Raw genomic sequence first — 26,171 nt, 5'->3', positions numbered from 1 at the left:
TTTTGCTGGCGGAGATAGACGGGGTTATAAATGTCAACGCGTAAAAGTATGCAGTTTGACACTTATGTACCCGACATGTTTCTGAGCGAGAACAAAGGGAACAGCAGCGACATTCGTCCTCTATAGTTTTCTATCTCTATTCATTAGACTTTGCGAAGAAATTAAAATTTACACAAATATCAGCCAATTTATGCCAATCAGATGCATTTGAAGTCACCGTTGTCCTTAAGTGTTCGGAATATGAGTCAAAACGATACGTCGGATCGGTTTGGTGTCTTCATCGCACTAATTTGTTATCTCATGCTGAACAAAGGCAGTGAAAGCGCCACATGGTTCCAACGTAGTCCCGCACTCGGTATGTGCTCAATATGCCATAATTACTACGTCAATTTTTCCCAAGGTTTCCTATTCATTATAATTTGAAAACCTTCCTCGGTTTCTGCCAGTGACCATATTAATAAAACAGTAACTTCCTTAATTAAATAAACCAATTTATTCTCTATTTTATACAAGAACCATCCACCACTCTACTGTTTTTCCTTCTGTTCCAGCTCTTCCAGCGCCGCAAGCAGCTCCCGGTCTTTCTTCTCCCGCAGCGTCCGGATGCAGTTCTCCACGGCCTCCCGGTGTTCCTTGTTCTCCGGAGGATAGATCTGGCGCTTCGTTTCCGTCACCCACTTCTCAAAATACTCCGGCTGATTGAACCAGTGGAACATTGCCACCGGGAACGTCATGTAGAGGGCCATCCTGCCGATTTCCATCATCCAACCGCCCATGGTTCGTTTATGCTGCGGCACGTGCCCTAAAATCGATGTAAAATTAACGTTAAAATACAGTAAAATGATGGAAAATCCGAACTTACCTCAAAAGTTATGTAAAATGACTTCGCGTTCAATCAGCTGGAGTCGGTTTGTTTTGGTTGGGATGCACTTTTTTGACACTGTTGCACTGACAGCATGCATGCTGTCAGATTTCACGACGGCGACACGTGCTTGCGTTTATTTGTTTTGATACGTTAGTGCGTCGTGTTCAGGAGTTCGATTTGCGGGAAATTTTGCAGATTTTCACAAGGAAAATGGGTGGAAATTCGAGAAAATTTAAGAAAGCGGAAAAGAGTAAAATCAAACTGAAAAGTTCGCTCAAAGGGGCAAAACTTCCGAAGGGTACCAATGTGACGAAAACCAATTTCAAAGTGCGCAAAATCGTCATACCGGATCAGATCAAGCAACGGAATCTTACGGATGCGAATGTCCTCTCCAGTCGGAGTCTGACCGTTAAGGTGAGTCTGGGTCATCACTACTTGTGTTTTAGCATTGGAACAAATAATTTATACGAATTATATTTAAACATATTTTTATGAAAATCATGCACAAAGAATTTAATCACTGTAATTTGCTTCTGACAGGACTGCCTTGCAAAATTGAAGCACACCAATCCGACGGCCAAATGTGAAGGCCTCCGAGGTCTGCGAGAAATCCTCGCTAAACTGCCCACCGAGGTGACGGACAATCACTTGAGTACGGCCATCAAATCGATCGCCAGTATTTCCATCGACATCGAACGAGATGTTCGGCGAGATTGCTACAAAACCCTGGGGCTGCTGTTCGCCGCCGCCGGCCAGGAGAACGTGCTTCCCTTCTTCGATGTTCTGCTGTCGTTCCTCCGGTGTGCGATGACCCACATCCAGCCGAGAATTCAGGAGGACTCGTTGCTCCTGTTGGACACCTTTCTGCAGCATTTGCCACAGTTGGTGCTGCTGAACAGGGACAAGATTTTCCCGCAGTTCCTGGATATGATCTCCAAGCTGCGAAGCGAATCCAAACCGGAGCGGACGCTGACGTTGAGCTTGAACAAACAGTCAACCAACACCAAGTGGAGAACGCGGGTACTGATGCGATTGATCGGTATGCTGAGGATCTTGATCGATAGTAAGCGGGGCGACGGAAAGGTGGGGCCGGCGAAGGATGAACCCATGGATACCACCGGGGATGAGAGTAATCCGTGAGTATTTTGATTGAAATGATTTGAAAAGATTTCATTCGACTACGTTAATGAACGAGTACAAAACATTTTAGTCTAGATTGAGGCCCTAAGAGGCAATCAAATTTATGACAAGCGATACCGTTTGGTATTAGGCATAGAATCTTACAAATTACTAGTAGATGCAGACATACGAAGTGTGGGGCTGGCGCATCTCTGCCGACCCACTAAAACAAGCCCATTCAGAATGTACAGGCCATGGCCTCAGACCCTTTACCCTAAGAACCACCTACCAATATTAGAGAAGGGTCAGTGCATATGCAATTTAACAAATGCGGCTGAAATAGCCTCGGCAAACAGCTTTTCCTAATCGACTTAACCTTTACGTTCGGCTCCCTGAAAGATTTCGATTTCGGGGGTAAGATCCATCCAACAACAAAGTTATCACTCGCAACCATGTCAACGATTATTTCTCTTCTTCTCGGCTGCAGAAGTCGGCCTAGCAAAGGCGCACGTACCCTTTTTATAAGTTGTGTCTATCGTCCTCATCGTCCTACGTTAAAAACCTTAAAAACCCACAATGGTGAGACCCCATGGTTGGGCTCAAAGGCTGGCCCCTCAGGCCATCCTTCCACTATGGGCGGTTTCCATACAGACTGGCGGCCAAAAATATTTTTTTGCGTTTCATGTCGTATTTATGAGTTTTGTGATACAAATTTGATGTTTTATTTTCAAAAACAAGTTTTCGAGACTAACTTTTGAATAGGACCTATAGCTAAATAATAAGTTTTGTTACTAATGATGCATATAAGCCATTTATGCGATTAACGTTGTGCAAACCATTATAAATGATAGATCTTACTTATAAATGATGATATGAATGATTTAGCGGTACTCAGTTATTCTCTAAATTATTTTTTAACTGTTTTTAATAGATCTTTACATCTCAAAGTACCCTTGGAAATACATTTCAGCCTGGGACAAAAAAGTATGGGATGTGTAAAGTTTCGATATAGAATCAAATATATTTTTTCGACCAAAAGTACGAATTTTTATTTCATTTTATTTTTCAAAGATAGCTTTTTGAATAAGCTTTCAGACAGTGTATAAAGATTTGTATAAAATATTACGATTATGCAGTATATTGTATTCAATGTGTACCTTGTGTGTGCACTGAATTCTTCATTTATCTTAAAAACTTTAACTTTGACCTACTGTATCAATTAAAATATAAAAGATCGTGCCCTGATATTCCAGGAATAACTTAATAAAAGTGTTTACTATAGAATGATGTACAAAAAAAAAAAAAAAACGATCAGAACAAGTCATTTTTTCGAATATTGGCCACCTGATCGCCCATAGTGCCTTCTTTACTCATTTTTCGTGGGATGCCCATCTGGCATGAGCCTATGCATGCTATAAAACGTTTGACTTTTACTGTGCGCCCTGTTTTTAAGTTGCCTGTGAGAGAGCGAGACAGCACCAACACACGGCGCACAGTAAAAGTCATGAGAACAAAAGAATTTATGGCACGTACAGAGGCTCATTCCCAGTCAGGTGAAGAACTAGCCATATGTGAAAAGGCCTATTCACATGACGTTCCAAAACAGCTGATCGGGAAGCTCTTGACAGTTCTATGAAAATGACAGCCCCGTGTATGCACCGGTCCTCCACCGATGTAAACAAATGCATAGACGGACCTGTTAGATGAAAAGGCCTATGTGCTAAAATTCACATAATAAAGAAACAAAAAATAAAAATAACCTTTGCGTACCCGACCTCCGACAAGGCATTTGCAAATAGCTACCATTTCGTCAATTTCCATTCATTTTTTAAACCACCCTCAGTTGATTATAAAAAGGAGCATGTCAATAACTGAAGAATCAACTTAATATCAACTTATGTGGTCACTGCAGAGCTCCAAGCACAGATTCTGCCAGGGCCTCACTGAGGATATTTCCCGTTTATGTCCAAAACAAGCATGGGTTAAGCATAATGAATTCTGAAAAGTTTGATTTTTTTTTGCTGTAGATCTTCTACCGATTTCTTCAAATGTTACTCTAGAACAGGTCTGCCAAACCTTTCTAAAACGCGAGCCACATTTCAGAATTAATATTAGGGCAACTTCACCGGTGGTCAAATGGTGGGGATTGCTCATCAAACCTTCCGGTCCGCCTCATAGTTATGTACTATTTGGTGCTGGGTGTAGTTCTTGTTTTTCCAGCTGTATTGAAAAGCATGAGCCATAGTCTTTGGCATACAATCGGATCTATCTTTAGCAGAAAAGAACCGAAATGTCTATCGACGACCGGTGATTGCTAGCAGATATAGTGGAGAGCTTGTCTTGAAACGTTCATCGCTTCAAGCTAGTTGAAAAACTGAATACACTGATTGCCTGTCGATCAGAGCCGAACTAGGCATAGATCGTATACATACATCTGAATCTACATGTCTCCGATGTATTACATCGTTCCAGGTGGGAGTTATCTGATATGTGAATATGGTACCATAACAGAATTTTCCATCTGAACGAAGTGATAAATCATAATATTCCGCATACTGTATCACACATCTACAGAATGTATTGCGTGAAGTTAAGACACAGCAGAGTATTGGGTACATAGGACCAAGTCCCTGCCGGGTGGCGCGAAACTGATGAGCGATAGACAATAGAATCAGCAACACTGCCATAAGGGATAGTAAGCATGTGACTATTGTCGAAACTATGATTAGGAGGCAAATCAACATCCCAAGATCAAATTTTTGTTACAACCCAATGTAGGTATTATTAAATTAGGCTGTAGAAAATGATAAATATCTGATCACTTAGGAACCTTGCAACAGGTAATAAATGCTCGTAGTCTGTTTTCTTCGAATACACATGTATAAATTGTTAAAATTGCCGAATCATACGCGGAATTTATTAACCCTCTAATACCCAACCCCGCCTTTAGACGGGGTACACTTTGGAATTTTGTGTATTTTTTCGTAGCTCGGAAATCAAAATGATTTTATTTTTGGCTTAAATCTTGACTCATAACACGCATATGAGAAAAGTGTTTTATGACTTTTGAAACTTTTTTGTATTTTTGAAAATTGTTTGAAAAATTGTATTCTTATATAACCTACAAATGCCTGGGGTTTATTTAACGTGTAATGTAAAAAATCGTACCTTTTATATTTTTCTTTTATTAACCTATAACAGAAGAAGGGCTTGGTGGTATTAAAATAATTCCAAACATGTGTTTCCGTTATTTACACGGAAAATAAAAATATTTTCAGAAAAATATTTGAAATTTATTATTTTTAAAAGTACCGTGAAAACTTGAATTTTTATTGTTGCCAAAAATCAGTAACTAGAAGAGGCTTCAAGAAAAAATGGAAAAGGATAGGGATGTTCAAAAATAATTATAAATTATAAAAATCAAAAACCAAAATTCATAGATTGGCGAATAAAAATAAATCATTGCCCAAAACGTGTTTAGCACGATTTTAGATAACTAGAAATGATACTTAGATCGAAAATAAAAATTTGGGTATTAGAGGGTTAAACGGATCATGAAATCAGGACTGAAATCATAATGATGATAGATTATCAACTTTCCTTTCGTCTTGCTATTTGTTACCGTTAGAATCACCAAACTGATTGGTTTCCCACTACTTACACCAATACAACAGCACGATAACTGAAGTATTATTATCGCGCGTTGGAACTTTCAATATCCATATATTACATCAATAGTGAATTCTTGTATGTAGCCAGTATAAATAACAGAATCATCAACTTCTTGAACATTCTTTAACTGAAAACAGGATGCTTGTTTTATCAAACATGCTCAATCTGCACCTAAAATCTCGGATCCAAATAGTTTTCTAAATAAAAATTGTGTCTAAATAAAACGTGTAGGCCAACAAAACATAATTGAGTAGGAGTTTACAAGTTACTTAGCACATGAAAAGCAGTGTAAATTAATCTATTACTAGATCAACACTAATGCTCACATTTTTATATTCCCATTTCATCATGGTCCTCATTGCTCGAGCGGAGACGAATACCCTGGAGATGGAAAAAATCGACAGCGCTACGATAAGGAAACGTAACAGATGAGAAACTATCGATACATTTATCAATTATAAAACCCCGTTTTAATGTTAACACTTTGTTTCTGTTTTTTCTGTTTTTTTCGTTTCAGCAATCAAATAACCGAACCAACTCTACTATCTTTTCATTTCTTCTTCGTTATGCTTATAGTCCCTCTGGCACTGAACCGAGTGGAGCGCCTTCCGCTTTCTTACTGGTGCTGTCTTTCCTGTACATTTGGCATAGTGTCGGATGTGGTGTACTGTATTTGCTATACAACGCGCTACTTTCGATATTGTGCTTGGCGTGTGGGGAAGCAGTACTAGTGGTGAAGCGGAAGGCGCCATTCGGTTTAGTGCCAGAGGGACTATATCTATTTAATGTATCTGAAGCTTGTGGGACCGCTTTAATTCCGGCGCCTGCTTGTGGAAGATCCCGGTGTGCTAAACGGTATAGGACATGTTAACGGGGAGGCTTGGTAGGTCCTCACCCAGCCCGTGTCTAGATGGGCGGATAATTGTCTGCCAGGGTGTGGATTGAGCAATTACAATTACAATTACAACTTCACCGGTGGTCAAATCATCGGTTAGTTCCAAAATTTTGGACCATCTTAAAAATTGCAGCTTGCACCGGTGTTGCAAATAATGTTTCAGTTTTACTTTATGAGCCTTTGAATGCCATAAAACGTTTGACTTTTACTGTGTGCTCTATTTTCTAGTTGCCCGTGAGAAAGAACGAGACAGCAGGGGATTTTTTTTTATTATCGGACAATTTGGGCCGGAGGTTCTCCGATTTGCATGAAATTTTCACCAGAGGTAGAGCTCGTGGATACATGACCAAAAGTGAAATTCAAAAAAATTATAGTGGCCTATTTTCCCGGAAAACTCTAGATGAATTTTCACGATTTCTCTATATACCTCAAACTTTGAAAATTCATATCTCCTGAACTATGCATCGTAGAACAAAAGTTTTTTAGTCAAATCGAAAGGAAATTTTCTCAGCAATCTATTAAAAATATAAAAAGAGAAACATTTCTTGGAAAATTTTTCACCATGGAGAAAATTGTCGGAAAAATAGTGAAAAAACTATCGTCTGTATCATGAAAAATTTTCAAAAAAATATTTTTTGTTTCATGAATCCATACTCTAACTTTCGTCCATAGACGCCAAAGTGGTATCTTTTACCGTTTGTGCGACAGAACTGAAATACCGATGACTACCCGCACGCTTCCCATAGAAAAATGTGTTCTATTGTGGGCCTCATAACCGTGCGCTAACGGCGGCGGTAATTTACACGCATTGTAAGTGTAACGCAGTAAACCATCCTTTCCTTTCCAGTCAGAAGAAGCTTTTCGTCAATCGGAGCACTCTCCTTTGGTCTGTTGGGTGTTTTGTATGTCCTTTATTCGTAACCTTTACTATTGAGACCAACAGTCTTTAATTGAAAACGATCCTAACATTCAATAATATAGGTAATAGGAACTGACCCTCAGCAAGCTTGGGAAAATTCACTCACTCACCCGAACGCCACCGATGAAAAATAGCAAAACATCTGCTGCTATCGAACATTCAGTGATAGCTGAACCGTCCTAGGTGGAGTGTAGCATGAAAGCGTCGAAACCGATTGTGTAAAAGCGACAATCGGAAGGAACGCGAAGAGAAGTAAATACCAATACATTGGATCTGCGAGGCACGAGTTAATGCACTTAGCATCCATTCGCCGAATGCATTGAACTGACTGAGAGGATTCCTACTCACTGAATCATTCCGTGGTGTGGACTGCCATTCAGTGAACGCTCATTAGCACTTAAACCCGAATGCCATTCGAACGGAATCAGAATGTAAACAATCATTCCTGGACAAACGTTTCAAAAGGGCACATCGACATTGGTAAACATTGGCTTTGCAAGCCGCTGTTGAACCCAATCCAACTCGATCACGCTCACCAATACCACTATCAGGAAGAGCTTACACCAATCTTTCTGATAGTGGGGTTAGTTTGCGTGGGCGGGCTTAAAAGGGCTCAACAGCAATGTTTCTAAAAAAAGGCTCAAGACCTCTTGGGCCCTTTTTAAATGTTTGTTCTTTGTCCGAATTTTGGTATTGCATTCGACTGATCAGATGCCGTTTTTTGTTTCGCTTAGTGCTCGCCGAAGAAGCAGAATGGGCACTGGAAATTGAAACGTTCGGCTTGGTTAAAAAAACGGTTTTCTCGCTCCCGACTGTGCGTGGAAGCGAGTGAGGGAAACACAATAACTGATTGAGTGTTTCCCATGCTTGACCCTCAGTATCATATAGTTGCCAAGCAAAAAGGATATTTATGTATACATAAAGTGCTATTTGTAATTTTCTTGCTTTTTTTTTTAAATTTTGTTCAATTTATCAAATGATTAGATAATTAACTAAAAGCGCGCGAATAAATTTTTTGTTTTGTTTTCTATACAAAGTGATATATTTGATATAAATTCTGATTGTTCCTTGGAAGAATATAGTATAGTATTTGCATGTATATCATATCAATCAACTGTATAACACTCAGGGACGCTATCTATTGTTCCATTGATGGCTGCTGTGGAATATTCCACTGCCAGTCAGCGTGCAGCCTCTACAGTTGGCGCCAACCCAACAGCGCGCCAAACTGTATTAAGAAGCGTACGCGCGTAATGAATAATTATTGTATGTTTTGTCTGGCCGTATCGTGCGCCTATATAAGGCGCACCCATTGAATTTGTTAGAATGTAGTTTCTTTCGTTTCTCCACCGAGTAGGCATGCTGCCTCTCAGTGGTAATAAATCTGTTAAAGTGAAGCCGTTCGCTTGATTTGCCGTCCGTTTTATCGTAAAAGACACAACGTAGGAAAGGCGTCCTGGCCGAAACAACATATTAACAATATATTCATAAGTTTTCAAAGAAAGTGGATCTTGAGATTTGATCCTTCAAACGTTACCATAATGATTGATTGTAACAAGACCAATGGAGACCAATGGAGAGACCAATGGAGAGTGGCCGATTGACGAAAAGCTTCTTCTGACTGGAAAGGAAAGGATGGTTTACTGTGTTACACTTACAATGCGTGCAAATTACCGCCGCCGTTAGCGCACGGTTATGAGGCCCACAATAGAACACATTTTCCTATGGGAAGCGTGCGGGTGGTCATCGGTTTTTCAGTTCTGTCGCCTAAACGGTAAAAGATACCACTTTGGCGTCTATGGACGAAAGTTAGAGCATGGATTCATGAAACAAAAAATATTTTTTTGAAATTTTTTCATGATACAGACGATAGTTTTTCCGCTATTTTTCCGACAATTTTCTCCATGGTGAAAAATTTTCCAAGAAATGTTTCTCTTTTTATATTTTTAATAGATTGCTGAGAAAATTTCCTTTCGATTTGACTAAAAAACTTTTGTTCTACGATGCATAGTTCAGGAGATATGAATTTTCAAAGTTTGAGGTATATAGAGAAATCGTGAAAATTCATCTAGAGTTTTCCGGGAAAATAGGCCACTATAATTTTTTTGAATTTCACTTTTGGTCATGTATCCACGAGCTCTACCTCTGGTGAAAATTTCATGCAAATCGGAGAACCTCCGGCCCAAACCTGTCCGATAGTTTAAAAAAATGCGCAGCACCAACACACGGTGCACAGTAAAAGTCAAAAGAACAAAAGGATTTATGCAATGAGAATATGTACCGAGGTGAGGAAAAGACATGTAGTGTGCGTGACATCCGTGTACGGTGCAAAATGTTTCACAACACAAGCGAGCGAGGTTCCATAAGAAGCCGTGTAAATTAGTGACGTAGTTATTTTTGTTTACGTTTTTTCTTTTTACTAATACATAGCCGTTGCTTCTTCTTCCACACCTTAGTATATATTCTCATTGGGATTTATGGTACGTACAGAGGCTCATACTAGTTTTATGGTCTATTTTTTTTTTGGAACAGGCTAACTGTCTGGTTCATTTTTGGTTGGGTTTGGACCGTTTGGACCAAGATTGGAACTGTTGCAAAACTGGTTTGACACATGTTTGTTTATCAGTTCGGATTTTATCGCTGAAACAATCACCGTCTATGATCCCTACTCATTTGAGGTAAACAAAAAAAGGAACAATATTCTATCGCTGCTGTTTTTTTTCAACAATATTCATTCTTCCTCCAGCAATGCATCATCAGCTTATTTTTCCGGGGAATCCCTTAGGAATTCGTTCATGGATTCCGCCCCAAATTTCTACGACAATACATCTGAAAATTCCTCAACAAAGTCCTACAGAGATCTCCAGGAGTTTTTCACGCAATTCTATTAAAGTTCCTCCAATGTTTCTAACAGGATTTTCACTAGGACTTCCTCCAAGGATTTCCACCAGGAATTCCTCCTTGAATGTCTTCTAAGAATTTCCTCAGGGGATTTTTAAGAGAATTTATCCGGGCACTTCCTCCAGGGATTTTTTCCGTCGATTCCTCTGAGCATTTCCTACAGAATTCTACTAGAGTTCGTCCAGAAATCTCGCAAAGTATTGCTCCAGGAATGCTCTTAGGAAATTTCCGGTATCCTCTCGGGAGTTATCCAGGAATTCCTTCATAAATTCCTCTAAGAGATCCGACAAGAATTTCTGATGATTCCGTTCCCAGGAATTCCAAATAAATTCTTACCGGGAGTTCCTTCAAGAAAGTCCGTTTGCTATGTCGTAATTCCACCGGAAATTATTCGATAAGGTCGACCAGGAGTTCCACTACGCAGAGATGAATACGCAAAACCCCAATTATTCCTAAGTCCGCCAGAAATCCTGGGATAAATGAACTCTGCCAAGAACTCCATTGTAAATTTCGCGATATGTTTAATGCGACTTCCTCCGGTGGTGAACTTATTCTGAAATTCCTCCAGGAAATTTCCCCGCTTTTTCCAAGCATCGCAACATTTTTGTTTTTGTTGATCAAGTTCGAAATGGATCGAAAAAAAAAAAAATACAAAAACCGGTGCATGCGCGTGCGGTTTGGTCTCTTTTTACTGGTTTAATTAATTTTTACAGGGCCATTTTTGGAATGAAAATGAAATGGAAATATGGACCACCGCTGAAGTTGCCCTTATGCGGTGGAACAAAATTTTGGATTCACAAAAAAATTTAACAATTTCGTGAAATTAACCAAAAGTTCATGCTGAAAAACTTGATCAAATGATGATTTTTGCAAAGCATTTTGTTTAGGATTTTGTGATCTTCCCAAGATTTAGTAATAATCTTGTGAAATTTTAATTTACATCAGACACTAGCACAGGATCCATTTGAAAATCCAGTCCAGGACTCCGTGAGAATGATATTCAGGATTTTATAAGAATCATACTCAGCGGTCTGAGAATCCTACACCAGATTTTGCGAGATGCTTCTGTGAGAATTATGGTAAGAATTTTTCAGAATCTTTTCTTCAGAGTCCGAGCTGGAATCTGTGAGAAATCTATCTGGGATATCACACAAATCCTTCGGATATTTATGTGAAACGCCTGCCTAGGATTTTGTGAGATGTTGTCCCATATTTGGTGCAAATCTTGAAGAATTCTAAGGAATCATGCTAAAAAATTGGTATTTGTTCGCTGATTCTTCGTCAATTATTCCGTAAAAATAATGTAAAAGATTCTGGTTCAAGACTACGTGAAAGATTCTATATCGCTTCCTGGATTACGTAAATTTAATGCCCAGCATTCTAAAAAATCCAGCAAATGATTGAGTTAGATTGTATTTGACGAATTTACGTTTTTCGCTAGCGTCATAGGAATTTACTTTTGTCTTACTAATAGGGTAGAAAATATAAAAAAGGAATCATTAATCTTGAAATTATACTCAAATTAATCTATTATTATAATAATACAGTTAATTTTTATAAAAAAAAACATGAACACATGCCATAATCTAGGTTCACTTATAGAACATTTTCTATAGCAATTCAATTTTCAAATTACTCCGGGGAAGCCCAAGCAAACTTTCGTAGTCCTTTGATTCTGTTCCATGTTTCTGTAGAATCAAGGTCAATCGTGACCGGTTCACGTTTTACGAGTGCGAAAGGATGTTTGTGTTAAGTCGAGGATGGATTACCAACTGGTGAACTCGTTTCATGCTTACACTGAACCAAGTAATCATGTCCGATTTATCTGAAAACACATATAGTTTTTTTCCATATAGCTTTTCACATAACGCTCATCAATTGATCACATAAACTTATGCGATTTCGTTTTAATTAGATTCATCTGATAAAACACATACATCTCATGCATATTGAAGATATGAACCATTGGATGTTGCCAATGAATGTTATGTTAAATTCAGATGATAAATACTAGTATTGTCAGTGATTTCTATATGATATTATAATATATTTGCTATGCTTGGATTTCATATTTTAGTAGAATTTACAATATAATTATAGTTGAAACACCGTTTATTTAATAACCTAATAATTACATTGGATAGCCGATCACATTAATTGGTGTAATAATAACTAAAAACAACACATCCCATACGATTCTGGACATTTCTGTTTGTTCTGAGCATTCTGTTCCTTTCGTCCTTGTTCCGCCATCTCCAGCAAGTGATATTTCCTGTAAATTCAATTCCAAAATTTATTTACATTTAATTTATGTTATGAATATTTTACTTACCCTTTCACCTTTCTTTGACGTTATAATTCCAATTTAAGTCGCTTATAATTTAAAGCAATTCAAATCCATCACAATGAAATTATGAAACTCGTTAGCACGAAAGTACGAATAAAATAAGGAAACAATAAGAACGAATTTTCACATCGGCAAATCACATAACATTTATCGGATTGCATAGATGACTTTTGTTCATATACAATTCACAGTTTTGGTAAGTGAATGGTATTGAATATCATAATGAGTGTTATGTGTTCTTTAAATGAATATTATTGGATGCACATAAAATGAATTGGATTTCAATTATCGCAAGGGTATGTGAGGTTTTTAATATTTTCTATGATATTTCTTGGTTCAGTGTAGGATTACACATTTATATTGAGGCAATGTTACGTTTTTGAATTTTTCAAACAAACTATGGATGGTTCGTCACTACAAGTGTCGTATTCTGTTTTTAAATAATATTAATATACATATACCTTTCATTTTTCGTCATTACTACAAATCATTATAGAATAGTTTGACATTATGAATGTCGGCGTACTACAAGGTCACGTGTTCTTGAAGATATCATATACGGTTTTTTTTTACAAAATATTCATGACTATTTCACGAATTCACTTTCCACTTTTTTTTAAACTTCTATTATTATTGTTCTTGTATTTTCCAAACAAACTATGCATGGTTCGTCATTTTAAGTGGCGGCATAAATCCTTATTCTTAATAAATATAATTTTATTACACATAGTTTTCTGTTCTTGTCATTACTAAAAAAGCTTTGAATAGTTCGACATTTTGTATGTAGACGTATTTTGTTAATAATCTATCTTAAAATATCTTTTCACCGCGAGAATAAAATGTAAAAATAGTTTTGGATAAAAGTCGTATTCACCCCCCCCCTTATCCATGGATCGCATCACCGACCAAATGTGACTTTCATATCTTTTTACTTCCTCACTGATAAACACCCTTCCCGTGGTGATTGTGAAGATGCAGATGTATTCTCGGTCTCTGGAAGCAACAATCATTACACCCTAACATTCCTTTTCCATTCCAACTGACTGTAAGGACTTGGCCGGCCCCGTTATTGATCAATAATATGAGATCTGCTAAAATTGCACTTTGAGAGTATGCGAAAACTCCCATCTCATATTAATTTGGATCGAAATGCAATTCCTACCAGTTTCGATCAATCACGGAGTAGCAACCATTGACATGTACAGTCAGTCTATGCTATGCTATGCGTAGGGTTGGGCGTAGTTTATACTTCACAGCCACATACCGTTCTCCTGCACGCCGCCAAGGCTGCATTCGGCAACCCCAAGAGATTTCAGAGAATCTTTTTTGACTGCAGCTACTTCTGGAACTCATAGTAAACCACAAACTATGTGTATTTTTCAACTAACGTTTTTATCAGCTGTCAGAAAGGATCCAATAATCACCATGATTCATTGACCACATAGGCGGATGTACAGGCCTGCCACTTTTTCAAATATTCGGCCGACAATGTCCACATCAACACACAAATTTACTGGATCTGTTGAAAATGATACCTCGGCTGTCAATCCGGATTTGAAGCGTGCATTATTTTTGTATGGTCTCTATCCCGCATTCTTACTACAGGTTTTGCTCATAATATTTATCCAGTTTTTGCCATTTTCTAGATACCTACTGGGTTTATCGTATAGTTGTGCGAGTAGGTCGCCAAAGATGGTCATAAGCACCCAACGTTCGGGAACTATAAGAGCTTGTAGGTCTTCAAGCATAGGCCCGTAGTTCTAGGGTTTTGTCAATGGTACATATGGAACGAAAGTGAATCTTTTTTGACCGCAACTTCTTCTGGAGCCCGTAGTAGGCTTGAGTTCCATGTTACACGAACAACGTTATTATCAGCACCGTATCACTGACTATAGACACATTGACATTCTAGGCGAATCCTTTCGTGGTTTTGTTGTATGTTTCAGACTGGTGTACAGGCAAAGACAGGTCTGCAATCTTTTGAAATATTTCGGGCGATCATCTACGACGCAAACGAATTTACTGGATCTGTTCAAAACCATTCCAAGCTGAACCCGGCTGATTGAACAATTGGCAAGATATCGTTCGTCATACAGTTTAGCATACCATTTATCATTGCTGTAATCAGCTTAGTGAGCTTCCTGAGAGAGCTGCTCATGATTTTTGATAGCTTTACGCAGTCGTATTATACCGCTTTGGAATAGATGTTTATCGTAAACAACAATCTGGAAGAAATTTATAGGGAAATAGGAGAAATCCATGTAACGCTGACTTGTATGGGAGAGGCTTCAAGTATCTATAATTTCACTAATACAAGTTTTTCCTGCTTCTAGCTTCACCGCCAAATCGACGCACATCCCGGCCACGTCTTTACCGCTCAATAACGTCTTCGATTACCGCGCTCCGTTGCACTTTCCGCTGGTCCGCCACCGCCTGTACCAACCCTGCCCGCTTACATGCCTCTTCCGGAAGTCCATCGGCGAGGGCAACCTCTCGCTATCGGATCAGATCGACGAAGGTCGCAAGCTGAAAACCTACGTCCAGATGCTGATGCCACTGCTGTTCGAGTCCTGGCTGGAGGTTCGTCCTACTTCCGGAGGCGGCGAAACGGCCGAACACGTGCTCTCGCATGAGGCGGCCACCACTTTAGGGCTCCTGTTGGAGATTGCCATCCAGCTGTGGGAGCTGGTCGTAATATACGGCCGCGAGACGAACAACGCTGATATGACCCGCTGGTTCAGGGAACAATATGCGGAGGATTTCTGCAATCACATCTTGAAAGGGTTCCCGTTCTATCAGAGCCCTGGAGCAGGAGCCGGGAAGGGTCGAAGCACGACGGATGAGAACAAAGAGCGGAACGTGGACGAGAAGTGCTACTCGCAGAACTTCAACATTTGCTACTTTTACTGCTGCTTGAATGAGAACTTCCGCTCGGATCGGAGCAAGAACTACGACAAGGTGGTCAATTATGTGGAGCGCTGTGTGAACAACTGGAAGTTCCGTTCGCCGGAGGTGAGCTCCTTGTTGCTGAAGGTTCTGCGGTACATGCTGTTGGAGACGGATTGCGTCTCGATCAATAAGAACACCCGAGGACTGCTCAAGACTCTGCTGGAAGTCTACATTCAGGCGAAGTTGCCTCAGGACACGCGCAATCGGATTCTGATCTTGTTCTGCGATATTATCGTTTTGAACGATCGCCTCTGGAGAGAGTACGGGTAAGTTTGGGGTAGAATTGTTATACAGTGGGATTCCATTTTTGGCATGCTTCATTTTTGGTACACTGAGTGACCAGCCCACTTAAGTCTGCCGGTTGTTGAATTTGCAAATTTTTATACTTTCAGCTACATTCAATTTCCAAGGTGAAGAAACCTTTCGTAAAATTGTGATATAAGCCGACGAACTTGATATCCTTGTGTATGTTGTTGATTGAAACCAAAATCCTAAGTAGATCCTTCTGCTTGATAACGCTGAAAATGTCGTTGAAGTAACCTCCTTCATTTATCCAGTAATACTTTTTTTTTCTTTAAATTTTCCACAAAATTAAAAAAAAACACAAAAAACGGGGAGAGAGGTTTTCTATTGTCCTACTGGGGCTCCTATCGTCTGCTTGTAGAAATTTCCTCGAAATTGAAAGTAGTTCTCGTCCATGCACAATCTTGCCAACCTCATGTATGTCTTGTCCTTTCCTTTCCATGCTGCATCCGTCCTTTGGGGTGAAAACGAGTCCTTGAGAAGATTTAGAGCATCTTTTACTGGAATGCTGGAGAAAAGAGCCGCTACGTCGAAAGACACCCTCATCTCGTCATCTTTGATGTTTCCTGACTATAATAATTTTAACAGACCTAGTGGGGAAAGGATTTGGCATACTCTGGAATTACTTGACTAACCGGTTTAAAAAGAAAAGATTTCTCTCATCTCTTCTCCTGGTTTGTGGATTTTTGAAAATTCTCTGGTTCGTCGAAGAATGGAGTTTGCCACTTTCAAACGAGCCTCGCCAGTGATCGCCGTGCAGATCATTGATTGAAAAATGGGAATTGTTGGAGCATTACTAAAGACAGAATCCCGCTGCACGTCTTTAATCAAGCGCTTACATTTCTTCCCTTCCCAACAGCCAAGAAATCTTCACGCTCTGGTTGAGAATGCTGCCAAATTTGCTCAAGAAAACCGTCATCGACTTCAACGTCCTGAAGGCATTGCTCTGTTTGGCCAAACAGAAGAACACCATCTTCCTGCACAGCTTGGAGGAGAACGTGGAGGACATCGTGGCCAACGTTGGCAAGCTTAAGGTGGTGAACGAACAGTTCAAGAATGAAGGACTTGTGCTGTTGATCAATTTGCTATTCTGGATTAGCAAACGGGAGGCGTTGGAGAAGCTGCTGCAATCTGACCTGGTCAAGGCGATGAAGATCGATGACGACATGAAAGCTTACTTCAGAAGTACGCTCAGGACGCGATTAGTTAGTTTGTAAATCTTTGTTTTTATAAATATACTTACCTCCAACTACTTAAGGATTTTCTTTCCAAGAACCAAGAACCCTTCGTTGACTGACAGACATTTCAACTTTTTAATCCACTCACATGAACCTAATTTATCTCGGAACCAAATACTTACTAGGTTTCTGTCCTTAAATCTTTACTTTCCTCGGTCGGAATCCTACTCCTCAAGATCCCGACTAGACTTCCACAGCTTCTTGCGCTTTTGTAGCTGCTTAACGGTGCGTTATCGATCGAAAGATACAAACTAAAAAAGTCTTTTCTCCAACGAACCGGTTAGACCGGCGATGGCATGTAAGATTCGGGGAATTTGAACGAATGGAACCCATGGGCGAACACACTCGGCAGTAGACCGGCATTGGGGATGATGTTCCACGACAGAGTCAGCGTCACGTTTTGATGTCCCCTGGAATTGAAAATCGATTAGTTAGTTTCATCAGATTGGTTTTTTTTTCAGGGATGGTAGCGGTCTTAAAATTAGAAACTTTAGAGACCAAATAGGAACCAAAAATAAACCAAAAAGATACCATACAAGGACTAAGCAAACAAAAGGTAGCCCAACAAGGGGCAGGGGATAAGAGTTTGGTTGCTCATACAAACTGACCAGAAATTTATCTAAGATTTTTTTAGGAGTTCCTCGTAACATTACCACAAGTATTACTGCTTCTATTACTGTACGTATTAATCATGAAGGCCAAAGTTTCCTTTAGACATTATACTCCAAAGATTTCCCAGGAGTTTTATTAGTAATTTTTACGGCCTTTCTTAAGCATTGCTCCAAGAACGTCATTTTAGATACCTTCAAGAATTCAACCTGAATTTTTTCTAAGGATTACCTCAGAGTTTGCATCAAGAAATCCTTCTGCTAATCTGCTAATCTGCTAATATCAACGCACCCCCTAGCCATGGCCAATCTGCGTTGTTTACACAAACATCCCTATAAACCCCCACGCTGGGAAATACGTTTACCGAAAAAGGCGTTATGAGGTTCTGCACTGCATTCTTGTATTGGATTTACTTTAATGGCATTGTTGTTAGCAAATTCACAAAAAAGTGAAAGAGAAAGAAAACATGATTTGTGCAGGCAGAGCCCCATAGGCCATGCTATACCAGTTAGCACGCCCGACGCCCACCGATGACAGAGTGGGTAGGCTCGCACCATCGTCCCGCCCTTCTACCTATTTTTGAGATAGGCAGTTTGCATCAAGAAATCCTTCAAACAATATTCAGGATTTTTTTCAAGTACACCTTAAGTCCTCTAAGATTTTTTCCTATGCTTACATATATTTATCTAGGGCTTCCTCTAAGACTTCGTTAACATTATTTTTCAGAATTCAACCATTACCTGCTCCAGGGCTTTCTTACTAATTTATAGTTCAGGATTTCCTTAAGATTTCAACTAGGAATTTCTCTAAGGATGCTTTCAAGAATTACCCCAACTTCCCACACGCGCGTTCCGATTTGGTGGGCGCGCGACAATATGAATAATTTTTAAAACAAACACCGTCAATATTTCTCGAAAACTTATTCAAACAGTCTTGAGTCAGAAAAGTGAACAAACTTACTTGATCGATCCCACGTGTTTCGCAGACGAAGTTCTACGCGTTCCACCTAAACCAACTTAATTTTTTACATTTTTAGCACGTTTAAATCCGGATTTTCAGAACGGCGTAAGCAAGATTTTCAACTTTCGCAACGTAACCGCTACTTTCACCGCTCCGTTGTATGGAGAGACAGCATGACTTAACCACGAATAAAAACAAAACACTACTTGAGTCGATTTTACACTGGTACAAAAACGTCGCAAGTAACTGAATAAAACGGTATTGGAAAATGGGAGTGAGCCAAAGAACGAATTACTTTGCTTGAAGGTTGAAACGAAAAAGAAAGAGTTTATTCACGACGCAGTAAAATTCAAAGAAGCATAGCCTACTATAGTGGTGGATATAATTCAAATTGCGTTAGGGGATTGCTTGACATGTCGCACTCTAACAAACGGTATATCATTTTGTAATAGAATTGTTGTGAGAAATAATAGAACTTAGTTTTTTGTATGTATTATTGTATGCAAAATCTGTTACAACCTGTTCGATAATTTCAAATTACCTCGTCTCTACCGACTACGTCATTGTAGTAGCTCAAAAGACGATTTCCTCAAAGCGACTTTGCGAGCCAAGATCAGACCAATAACAGACAGTATGTTTCAGCATTTTTCGAAGCCTGCTCATCATACTATGTTGCCTGAATGGATAATTCAATAACACTTCATTTCTTCCTCACAGCGGGGTGTGTAGTTTCCCTGTCTTATTGTAGTATATTTTATTACCTAAGTGCATAGGGGGAGATCTCCCGGTACCGGCACTTAAGCTACTAAATTCATAATTCTAAAAAAAAAATGGTTTTATGTTTAGTTACCCATTTATGATAAATATTGTAATTTTTGTAACGTACAAAAATAAACTGGAAAATATAAATATCAATGAATTAAAATTCAAATTCAAACATTTTGATTGAGTTTTATTTCACCTCTCTTGTTCGTTGCTTAGAAACGAATGAGTGTCGTACAAAAACCGAAGCGCCGTAGTTGTTCGTCACCACACAGGACGACACACTTAAGCCTTCGTGTTTCACATAATGCTTTCGAAAATGCTCAGCCCTGCAAGCGAGATCCCAGGAGCAGTTCCTGATAGCATTCTCTGAAATCAAGAATTATTTAAGAACATGGTGGGCCTCGTGGCCGTGCGGTTAGTGTCGTCAGGCATTTAATCGCATCGTGTCATGGGGTGCAGGTTCGATTCCTGCTTCAGCCATTGAAACTTTTCGTCAGGAATGTTTCACGGTTGTACCACTGGAGCATGCTTGTCCGTTGTCTAGTGTTAAGTTACAGTCTGTGCAGCTAAATGGCTGAAGACGGTGTCCGTGTCTTTTTTTTTTTAAACATCAAACTAAACCATTACTAGAACTATCCACTATCAAAAATAAAAATGGTTAAAAAAAAAACAAAACTGAGGATCACTGGTCTAGAAATTCCTGAAGAGCCTGTGGAAAAGTCACGGACGAATTTCTGAAGGTTCTGTAGCCCCATTATTTTGCACTAAGATTCATTCACAAGGAGACTAAGTAACTTTATAGACCATTTTGGTGAATAAGAGGCTTTAGAGACCTGATACTGGCTTTTCCAAGACCTGCATTAAAACAGAGACCGAGCCTCTAAAAGAGAACAGCTACCAGCCCTGCTTCTTAAGCTTACTTTAAACCGTTTACATCGTCCCAGAAGAAGCAGTTGGTGTTCATGTGGTTAAAATTTAGATTCAGTCTAAGATTTTGTAAGAATCTCACTCGGGATTATGTCGAAAACAGGTTGGAACCATACCCAAGATGTTAAAAAACAATGTCCCGAATTGATTGAAAATCGTGGCTAGGGGTCTGTGAAATCCTACAGAAGATTCTATCCAAATCCAACCAATGTTTTTCATGAAAATCATGTCCAGATTTAATAAGGAATGTTGTCTAAGATTTCATGTTATATTAGGAATGTTTTATATTGAAAAAAGTTTGCAAATCCGATCCTATATCTTCATAACCGTTCTTACCATAAAAATAGTGTTCTGTGAATTTTCTAGCTTTCTCGGTGGTGATTTAAAGGTTGCCCAAAGGCGATGTAGGTTTATATGCAAATTTTTCATCTTTCTGGCATTAAGTCCAAACTGAGACAAAACCTGCTTCTCAGATTGATGTTCTTATGAGCACTTCCACAGTTATTAACTGAGAGCTTTCTTTGCCGATTGACCATTTTTGCATGTGTATATCGTGTGGCAGGTACGAAGATACTCTATGCCCTGAGAATCGAGAAAATTTCCTTTACGAAAAGATCCTCGACCAGCGGGATTCGAACCCACGACCCTCAGCTTGGTCATGCTGAATAGCTGAGCGTTTACCGCTACGGCTATCTGGGCTCCTCAATATGGAAATTACTATGCAGAAATTTTGATAAATTTCCCAAACAAGTTAGTACTGGAATGTAAGTAAAAACTTATCATCTGATAGTGAAAATTCATTGTTCAAACCATTATAACGAAAGTTGCTGAAGAGAGCTATTCAAATGGGAGAAAACATATTCATCTTCTTCTTCTTCCTGGCATTAACGTCCCCACTGGGACAGAGCCGGCTACTACGCGTAGTGTTCTAAGGGCACTTCCACAGTTATTAGCTGAGAGCTTTCTTTGCCTAAATTGCCATTTTTGCATTCGTATATCGTGTGGCAGGTACAATGATACTCTAGGGCCAGGGAAGTCAAGGAAATTTACATTACGAAAATATCCTGGACCGATCGGGAATCAAACCCAGACACCTTCAGCATATGACTTTGCTTTGTAGCCGCGGACGCTAACCGCTCGGCTAAAGAAAGCCCCTAAAAAAAGATATTCATGTTTACTATTATAATTAGCTCCATATGGGATTATTATAATAGCACTACAAACTTTTGCAAAAATCCCAAACAAAATTAGCTCAAAAAGGATTTGTTTCTTCAGCAACATTTTTTACTAACATTAAAGAATAAGTTACATTACAGTACTGACATGTTTGGAACATTTTTCAAATTTTCTCCAAAGTAATTTCCATATAAACCTACATTGTCTACCATCTTCAAATCGCCACCGGAAAAGTAGAAAATTTCACAGAATACTATTTTTATGAAAACGATGACAAGAAAGATGTGGGAGATTGGATTTTCAAACATTTTATAAATTTTGAGCCGACTTGATGTTAAATCTTTGTCACAATCTCTCCAAATAAACTGCGAGAACATTTGCCCATGATTCAGTTAGGTTGGATTGAAAATTAATTATGATATCGCAAAAACTTTTGTTCTGCCTTAAATAGTAGGTACAATTTTCGCTATTATGTGTACTTCAAAAAATAGTGCTTGAAAAGTAGCTAGGAAAAGGGAAATGGTGACTTTAGAGACATTTTGATCGAACAGAAATTTTAGAGACCTTCCATCAAAAATAGACCAACATTAAAATAAGGACCAAGACTTTAAATAGAGATCTGCTACCAACCCTGAATAGGAGATCAGATTCTACCAGTTCCGCTTCATTAACTTACTTCAAACCGTTGCCATCATCCCAGAAGTAGTACTTGGTGTTCATGTTCTTAAAGTCCAGATTGGCGTTCTCGCCCCGGAGGATAATCTTGTCCCACAGAACCACCTGGTTTAGCTCGTTCTGCTCCGTTTTGTACTCGGCCGTCAGATAGAGGAACAGCTGCTTCACGTTCCAGTTGAACAGCCCATTCAGGTCGGTGCTGAGATCGAACGTCAGGAAGCCCAGATCGTTCTTCTCCCGGGAAGCGCTGAAGTCCGGAACGTTTTTCCTACAATAAGAAGAAAGACACAAAATCGCTTACGTGGTCTTTTGGGATTCGGAGCTATGGTTTACTTACACCAGCACTTTGACCGTGTTGATCTTGGCATTGGTTCGGTAGTCGTAGAAAAACGTCGACGCGAAGCAGCAGAAGGTCAGGAAGGCCAACACGCTCAGGGAATAGGCCAGGATTGCATTCCCCCGGGTCAAAACCGTGTGCATTTTGCTGTCGGTGCAATTTAGCGTTTCGATTACAATCGAATTTCACTCAATCCTACCACGTTCAAACTTACCTATACAAATATTCGGAATCCTTCCTACGAAATCACAATCTTCCGCCTAGTCTACAATGGAATGCACAGGTTTTTCACACCGAAAATTCAACAGTTTTCCCTCCCGAGACGACGAAAACTCCGCGATATGAAAGTGCCGCTTGGGTGTCAATCGAATCGCGACACGAAGCAACAAAGTGTCAAACTGCGGAGATGGAGGAAAAGAAAGAAAACAGAAAATGAAACGTCAAAATGCAAAGTGCGCAGAGGCGTTGTTGAAAGTGGGAGCAAAAGGGGCGTTACATGCGGCGTAACGTATCTGTTAAGGTGAAGATTAGTCTTCTCCATATTTGAATTCTGATGCTATGAACAATAGAGTGATGCAAATTTCTAAATTTTAGCTCCCCTATGCAAACGGTTTTTACTATGATAAATAGCATCCTCCCAGAGTTTGAAATGATTCGAAACAAATTTGAATGTACACATACCATTTAAAGTTTATATGGAGATTTCTATGGAATAATATTTTATGGAAAAGTGAGCACAATCTTCTCATGTGAATTCCTTCCAGGTACAACTTTGCCGGACTTTGATTGGACGTCAGGATAAATTGTTATTTATCATCATATAGTGGATATGCATGAAGCATGCTCCTCGAATTGTTCGACAGGCAACAGTAATGCTCCTGGCGGGAAGAATATATCAAATTAATCCAGGCACTTTGTTATCAAAACTAACGAATTATCCTTACGTCCTATCAAAATATCCCAACTAACATTCGTTCATCGAACAAACCTCATAGCGACGTATTTATTCAGCGTCATGCTCAATAACATCTGAAGTATTTTCAAGTACAACATTTGTACAAGCTTTATTCACACAGTTTTGGAGAAACTGTAAAGCAATAGAGTCGAGATGATGCTGTTTATCAAGTGTTTGAAAACGTTTATTCGACTACAAAATTTAATTTTAAAATCACGGAAAAAGCGTTTTATAAACACTTCATTACGACTGGTATGACAATTTGCAGGCGAATTGCAATTCTTTAAGGCACCTTTAACTTCTGAACAATGCTTTTATAACAGCATAAACAGATTCAGTATGTTATGGAGAATGAGTTCTAAAAATAGAATCAGCTTTACAATTATGCTTGAATTCAGTTGAATAAATGTTTGCACAACCATGTTAAAAATCTTTCCTCAGCTTGAACAAAAAAATACATTTGAGACCTTTTATACGAAAAATACGTTTAGTATACTGAGAATTAATTGTGATATCTATTTTAACTCCAACCTGTTATGGTTATATAAGTATACTTTACACATGGTTTACAGGTAGCATATATTATGATAGTTCTTGGGGAGATTTGATACACGGTGCTGCCGATCGATAAGCTTCCTCCATGACTCCAGGGCTGTTTGATCATCTGAAAATATTCTGTAAATTAAACCTATACTTGATTTGCATGATTAGAAGGAAACCTCCAAAAGCAAATCAAGTACAACATTTCGAAACACCCTAATAACTAATTGGGTGTTAATACTATATGCTAAGCAATATCGCATATACTTAATATACGTAAATATCTATAACTTTTAATTTATTCATTGATAACATTTACGGTAAAATTTCCCAAAACCTAAGACAGTAAATATTGAAAGTTCAATATCATTATTGCATTTTCATGTCTGCGGCAATTACTTATTAGGATGTTTTTATTTATCAATCGCATCCATGATAACATCACTAAATAAAGATTACCATAACGGTTAACCAGCTATAGTGTTCAGGCATTGTTTTGAGATGGTGATTCTTATCCCAATAGAGTTGTGCTGTAGCTGAATAAATGTATCAACAAAGTTACCTGGACACACTGCCGGTTTGTTTTGATTGTACGCTGCCGCTCATGAAAAAATATCAGAGTGAAAAATTTGTGGCGGTCTAAATAGGTTTTAGCTTCGAAGCGCTTCACAGTTTGAAATGAATAAAGGTATAATAAATATGCGTCGAGATTTCATAAAAACAACTAACCAAGAGTTTTTTTTCAGTTCGTTTTGCCGTTGTTCAGACCCAAGAAGCACAAGGCCCTGTGCTTTCGGTGGTTCCGCAGCAGTGGGTGAAAAGTGACGGGTTGTTGTGGCCAAACAAAAATGCTGCATCGCTTTCGAAAGACGCCTCATCGAAGCCAGCAGCTTCATGGACAAAATTTCCCTGCATCGTAAAGAAAAGGAATATTCCTTCCTACGAGCAGGCCCAGCAGGAAGCAGCGGACCTTTCAGGGCAATCGACAGATACTTCTCTTGCAGAGTAAAATAAAACTCGACTGTTCTGGTTGAATGTCTAACTAATAATGAAAATTTATTACTAATCAACAACCTACGTTGCTAAGTGTTGCTATGGTATTGCCTAGGAGGCTATGCTATAGTACATAAGAGAGTGGGTACATAAGAAGGTATTCGTTGGTTACAAATTCAAATAATCATGGATTGCTTCGATTGCAACACTCCTCCTTAAGCAACGAATCCAATTAACTTCTTATTCTCTTCCAGCTTCTGATTTACAAGGGCCTTGGTGAATCCGTCGGCAGGTTGCTGCTTTGTGTTCACGTAGCCCAGTTCGACTACTCCTTGATCCAGCACATCTCGGACAAAATGGTGCTTAATGTCCATGTGCTTTGTTCGTGGATTGTATCCTTGGTTCCGTGCGATACAGATGGCTGATTGATTGTCGCACCGGATGGGAATCGCTCGCACGCCGAAAATCTGCGATTGGAAGTGGTGCCACCAAAGTGCTTCCTGGACCGTGCGAGAAAGCGCAACGTATTCCGCTTCGCACGAGGACAATGCAACTGTTGGTTGCCGTTTTACGTTCCACGACACAGCTCCTCCCATGAACGTGAAGACGTATCCGGTGGTGGACTTCCTGGAATCCGGCTCTCCTCCCCAATCGGCATCTGTGTAGCCAACCAAATCCGCGCAACGTTCCTTGGAGTACGTCAGTCGGCTCGATCGGGTGCCTCGCAGGTACCGCATAATGCGCTTGACAGCATTCCAGTGGGTACGTCCGGGATTCGCGTTGAATTGGCTAACTTGGTTGACCGCGAAACTGATATCCGGCGCGTCGTTTGCGCCAGATACGTGAGACAGCCCACTGCCTCCTGGTAGGGTACCTCCTTCATTTCGCGCGTCTCTTCCGGTGTCGTCGGGGACATGGACTTGTCCAGCTTAACATTCGCCTCCGCTGGCGTGGAGACTGGGTGGCAGTTCGCCATGTTGAACCGCTGCAAAATGCTGTCGACGTAGTGCTCCTGATCTACCCACA

General features: G+C 39.5%; 3 protein-coding genes and 1 long non-coding RNA gene across 4 annotated transcripts; 2 read left to right on the top strand and 2 right to left on the bottom strand.

The window, feature by feature from the left end:
* Positions 1-470: 470 nt before the first annotated feature.
* On the bottom strand, positions 471-964 carry LOC110678982 (protein PET100 homolog, mitochondrial-like). Its single transcript, XM_021852765.1, has 2 exons — positions 863-964; positions 471-802 (listed from the first exon to the last, which is right to left on the bottom strand). Exon 2 carries the CDS (start codon positions 774-776, stop codon positions 528-530), a length of 249 nt encoding a protein of 82 aa, XP_021708457.1. The 5' UTR covers positions 777-802; positions 863-964; the 3' UTR covers positions 471-527.
* LOC5567471 (testis-expressed protein 10 homolog) lies at positions 946-17,227 on the top strand. Its single transcript, XM_021852764.1, has 4 exons — positions 946-1,279; positions 1,406-2,001; positions 15,052-15,933; positions 16,830-17,227. The coding sequence occupies exons 1-4, from the start codon at positions 1,076-1,078 to the stop codon at positions 17,185-17,187; spliced, it is 2,040 nt and encodes a 679-aa protein (XP_021708456.1). The 5' UTR covers positions 946-1,075; the 3' UTR covers positions 17,188-17,227.
* Positions 17,228-17,259: 32 nt separating this feature from the next.
* On the bottom strand, positions 17,260-23,059 carry LOC5567470 (signal peptidase complex subunit 3). Its single transcript, XM_001657426.2, has 4 exons — positions 22,872-23,059; positions 22,658-22,804; positions 22,322-22,588; positions 17,260-17,618 (listed from the first exon to the last, which is right to left on the bottom strand). The coding sequence occupies exons 2-4, from the start codon at positions 22,798-22,800 to the stop codon at positions 17,489-17,491; spliced, it is 540 nt and encodes a 179-aa protein (XP_001657476.1). The 5' UTR covers positions 22,801-22,804; positions 22,872-23,059; the 3' UTR covers positions 17,260-17,488.
* A 1,594-nt stretch (positions 23,060-24,653) lies between these two features.
* On the top strand, positions 24,654-25,066 carry LOC110678673. The gene is made up of 2 exons (XR_002501825.1): positions 24,654-24,840; positions 24,899-25,066. It is a non-coding gene; the product is annotated as an uncharacterized LOC110678673 (long non-coding RNA).
* Positions 25,067-26,171: the final 1,105 nt, after the last annotated feature.

This window comes from Aedes aegypti, chromosome 3 (genome assembly GCF_002204515.2).
Source record: "Aedes aegypti strain LVP_AGWG chromosome 3, AaegL5.0 Primary Assembly, whole genome shotgun sequence".
Taxonomy (NCBI): Eukaryota; Metazoa; Arthropoda; class Insecta; order Diptera; family Culicidae; genus Aedes; species Aedes aegypti.
This window is presented reverse-complemented; position numbering and strand designations above follow the sequence as displayed.

Excerpts from the sequence above, each read along its gene's own strand:
- LOC5567470 (XM_001657426.2), bottom strand. The coding sequence starts at position 22,800 with ATGCACACGGTTTTGACCCGGGGGAATGCAATCCTGGCCTATTCCCTG. Across the intron at positions 22,589-22,657 it reads AACACGGTCAAAGTGCTGGT|GAAAAACGTTCCGGACTTCA; the intron begins GTAAGTAAACCA and ends TTCTTATTGTAG. Across the intron at positions 17,619-22,321 it reads GATGATGGCAACGGTTTGAA|GGGACATCAAAACGTGACGC; the intron begins GTAAGTTAATGA and ends TTTCAATTCCAG.
- LOC5567471 (XM_021852764.1), top strand. The coding sequence starts at position 1,076 with ATGGGTGGAAATTCGAGAAAATTTAAGAAAGCGGAAAAGAGTAAAATC. Across the intron at positions 2,002-15,051 it reads ACCGGGGATGAGAGTAATCC|CTTCACCGCCAAATCGACGC; the intron begins GTGAGTATTTTG and ends TCCTGCTTCTAG. Across the intron at positions 15,934-16,829 it reads CGCCTCTGGAGAGAGTACGG|CCAAGAAATCTTCACGCTCT; the intron begins GTAAGTTTGGGG and ends CCTTCCCAACAG.
- LOC110678982 (XM_021852765.1), bottom strand. The coding sequence starts at position 776 with ATGGGCGGTTGGATGATGGAAATCGGCAGGATGGCCCTCTACATGACG.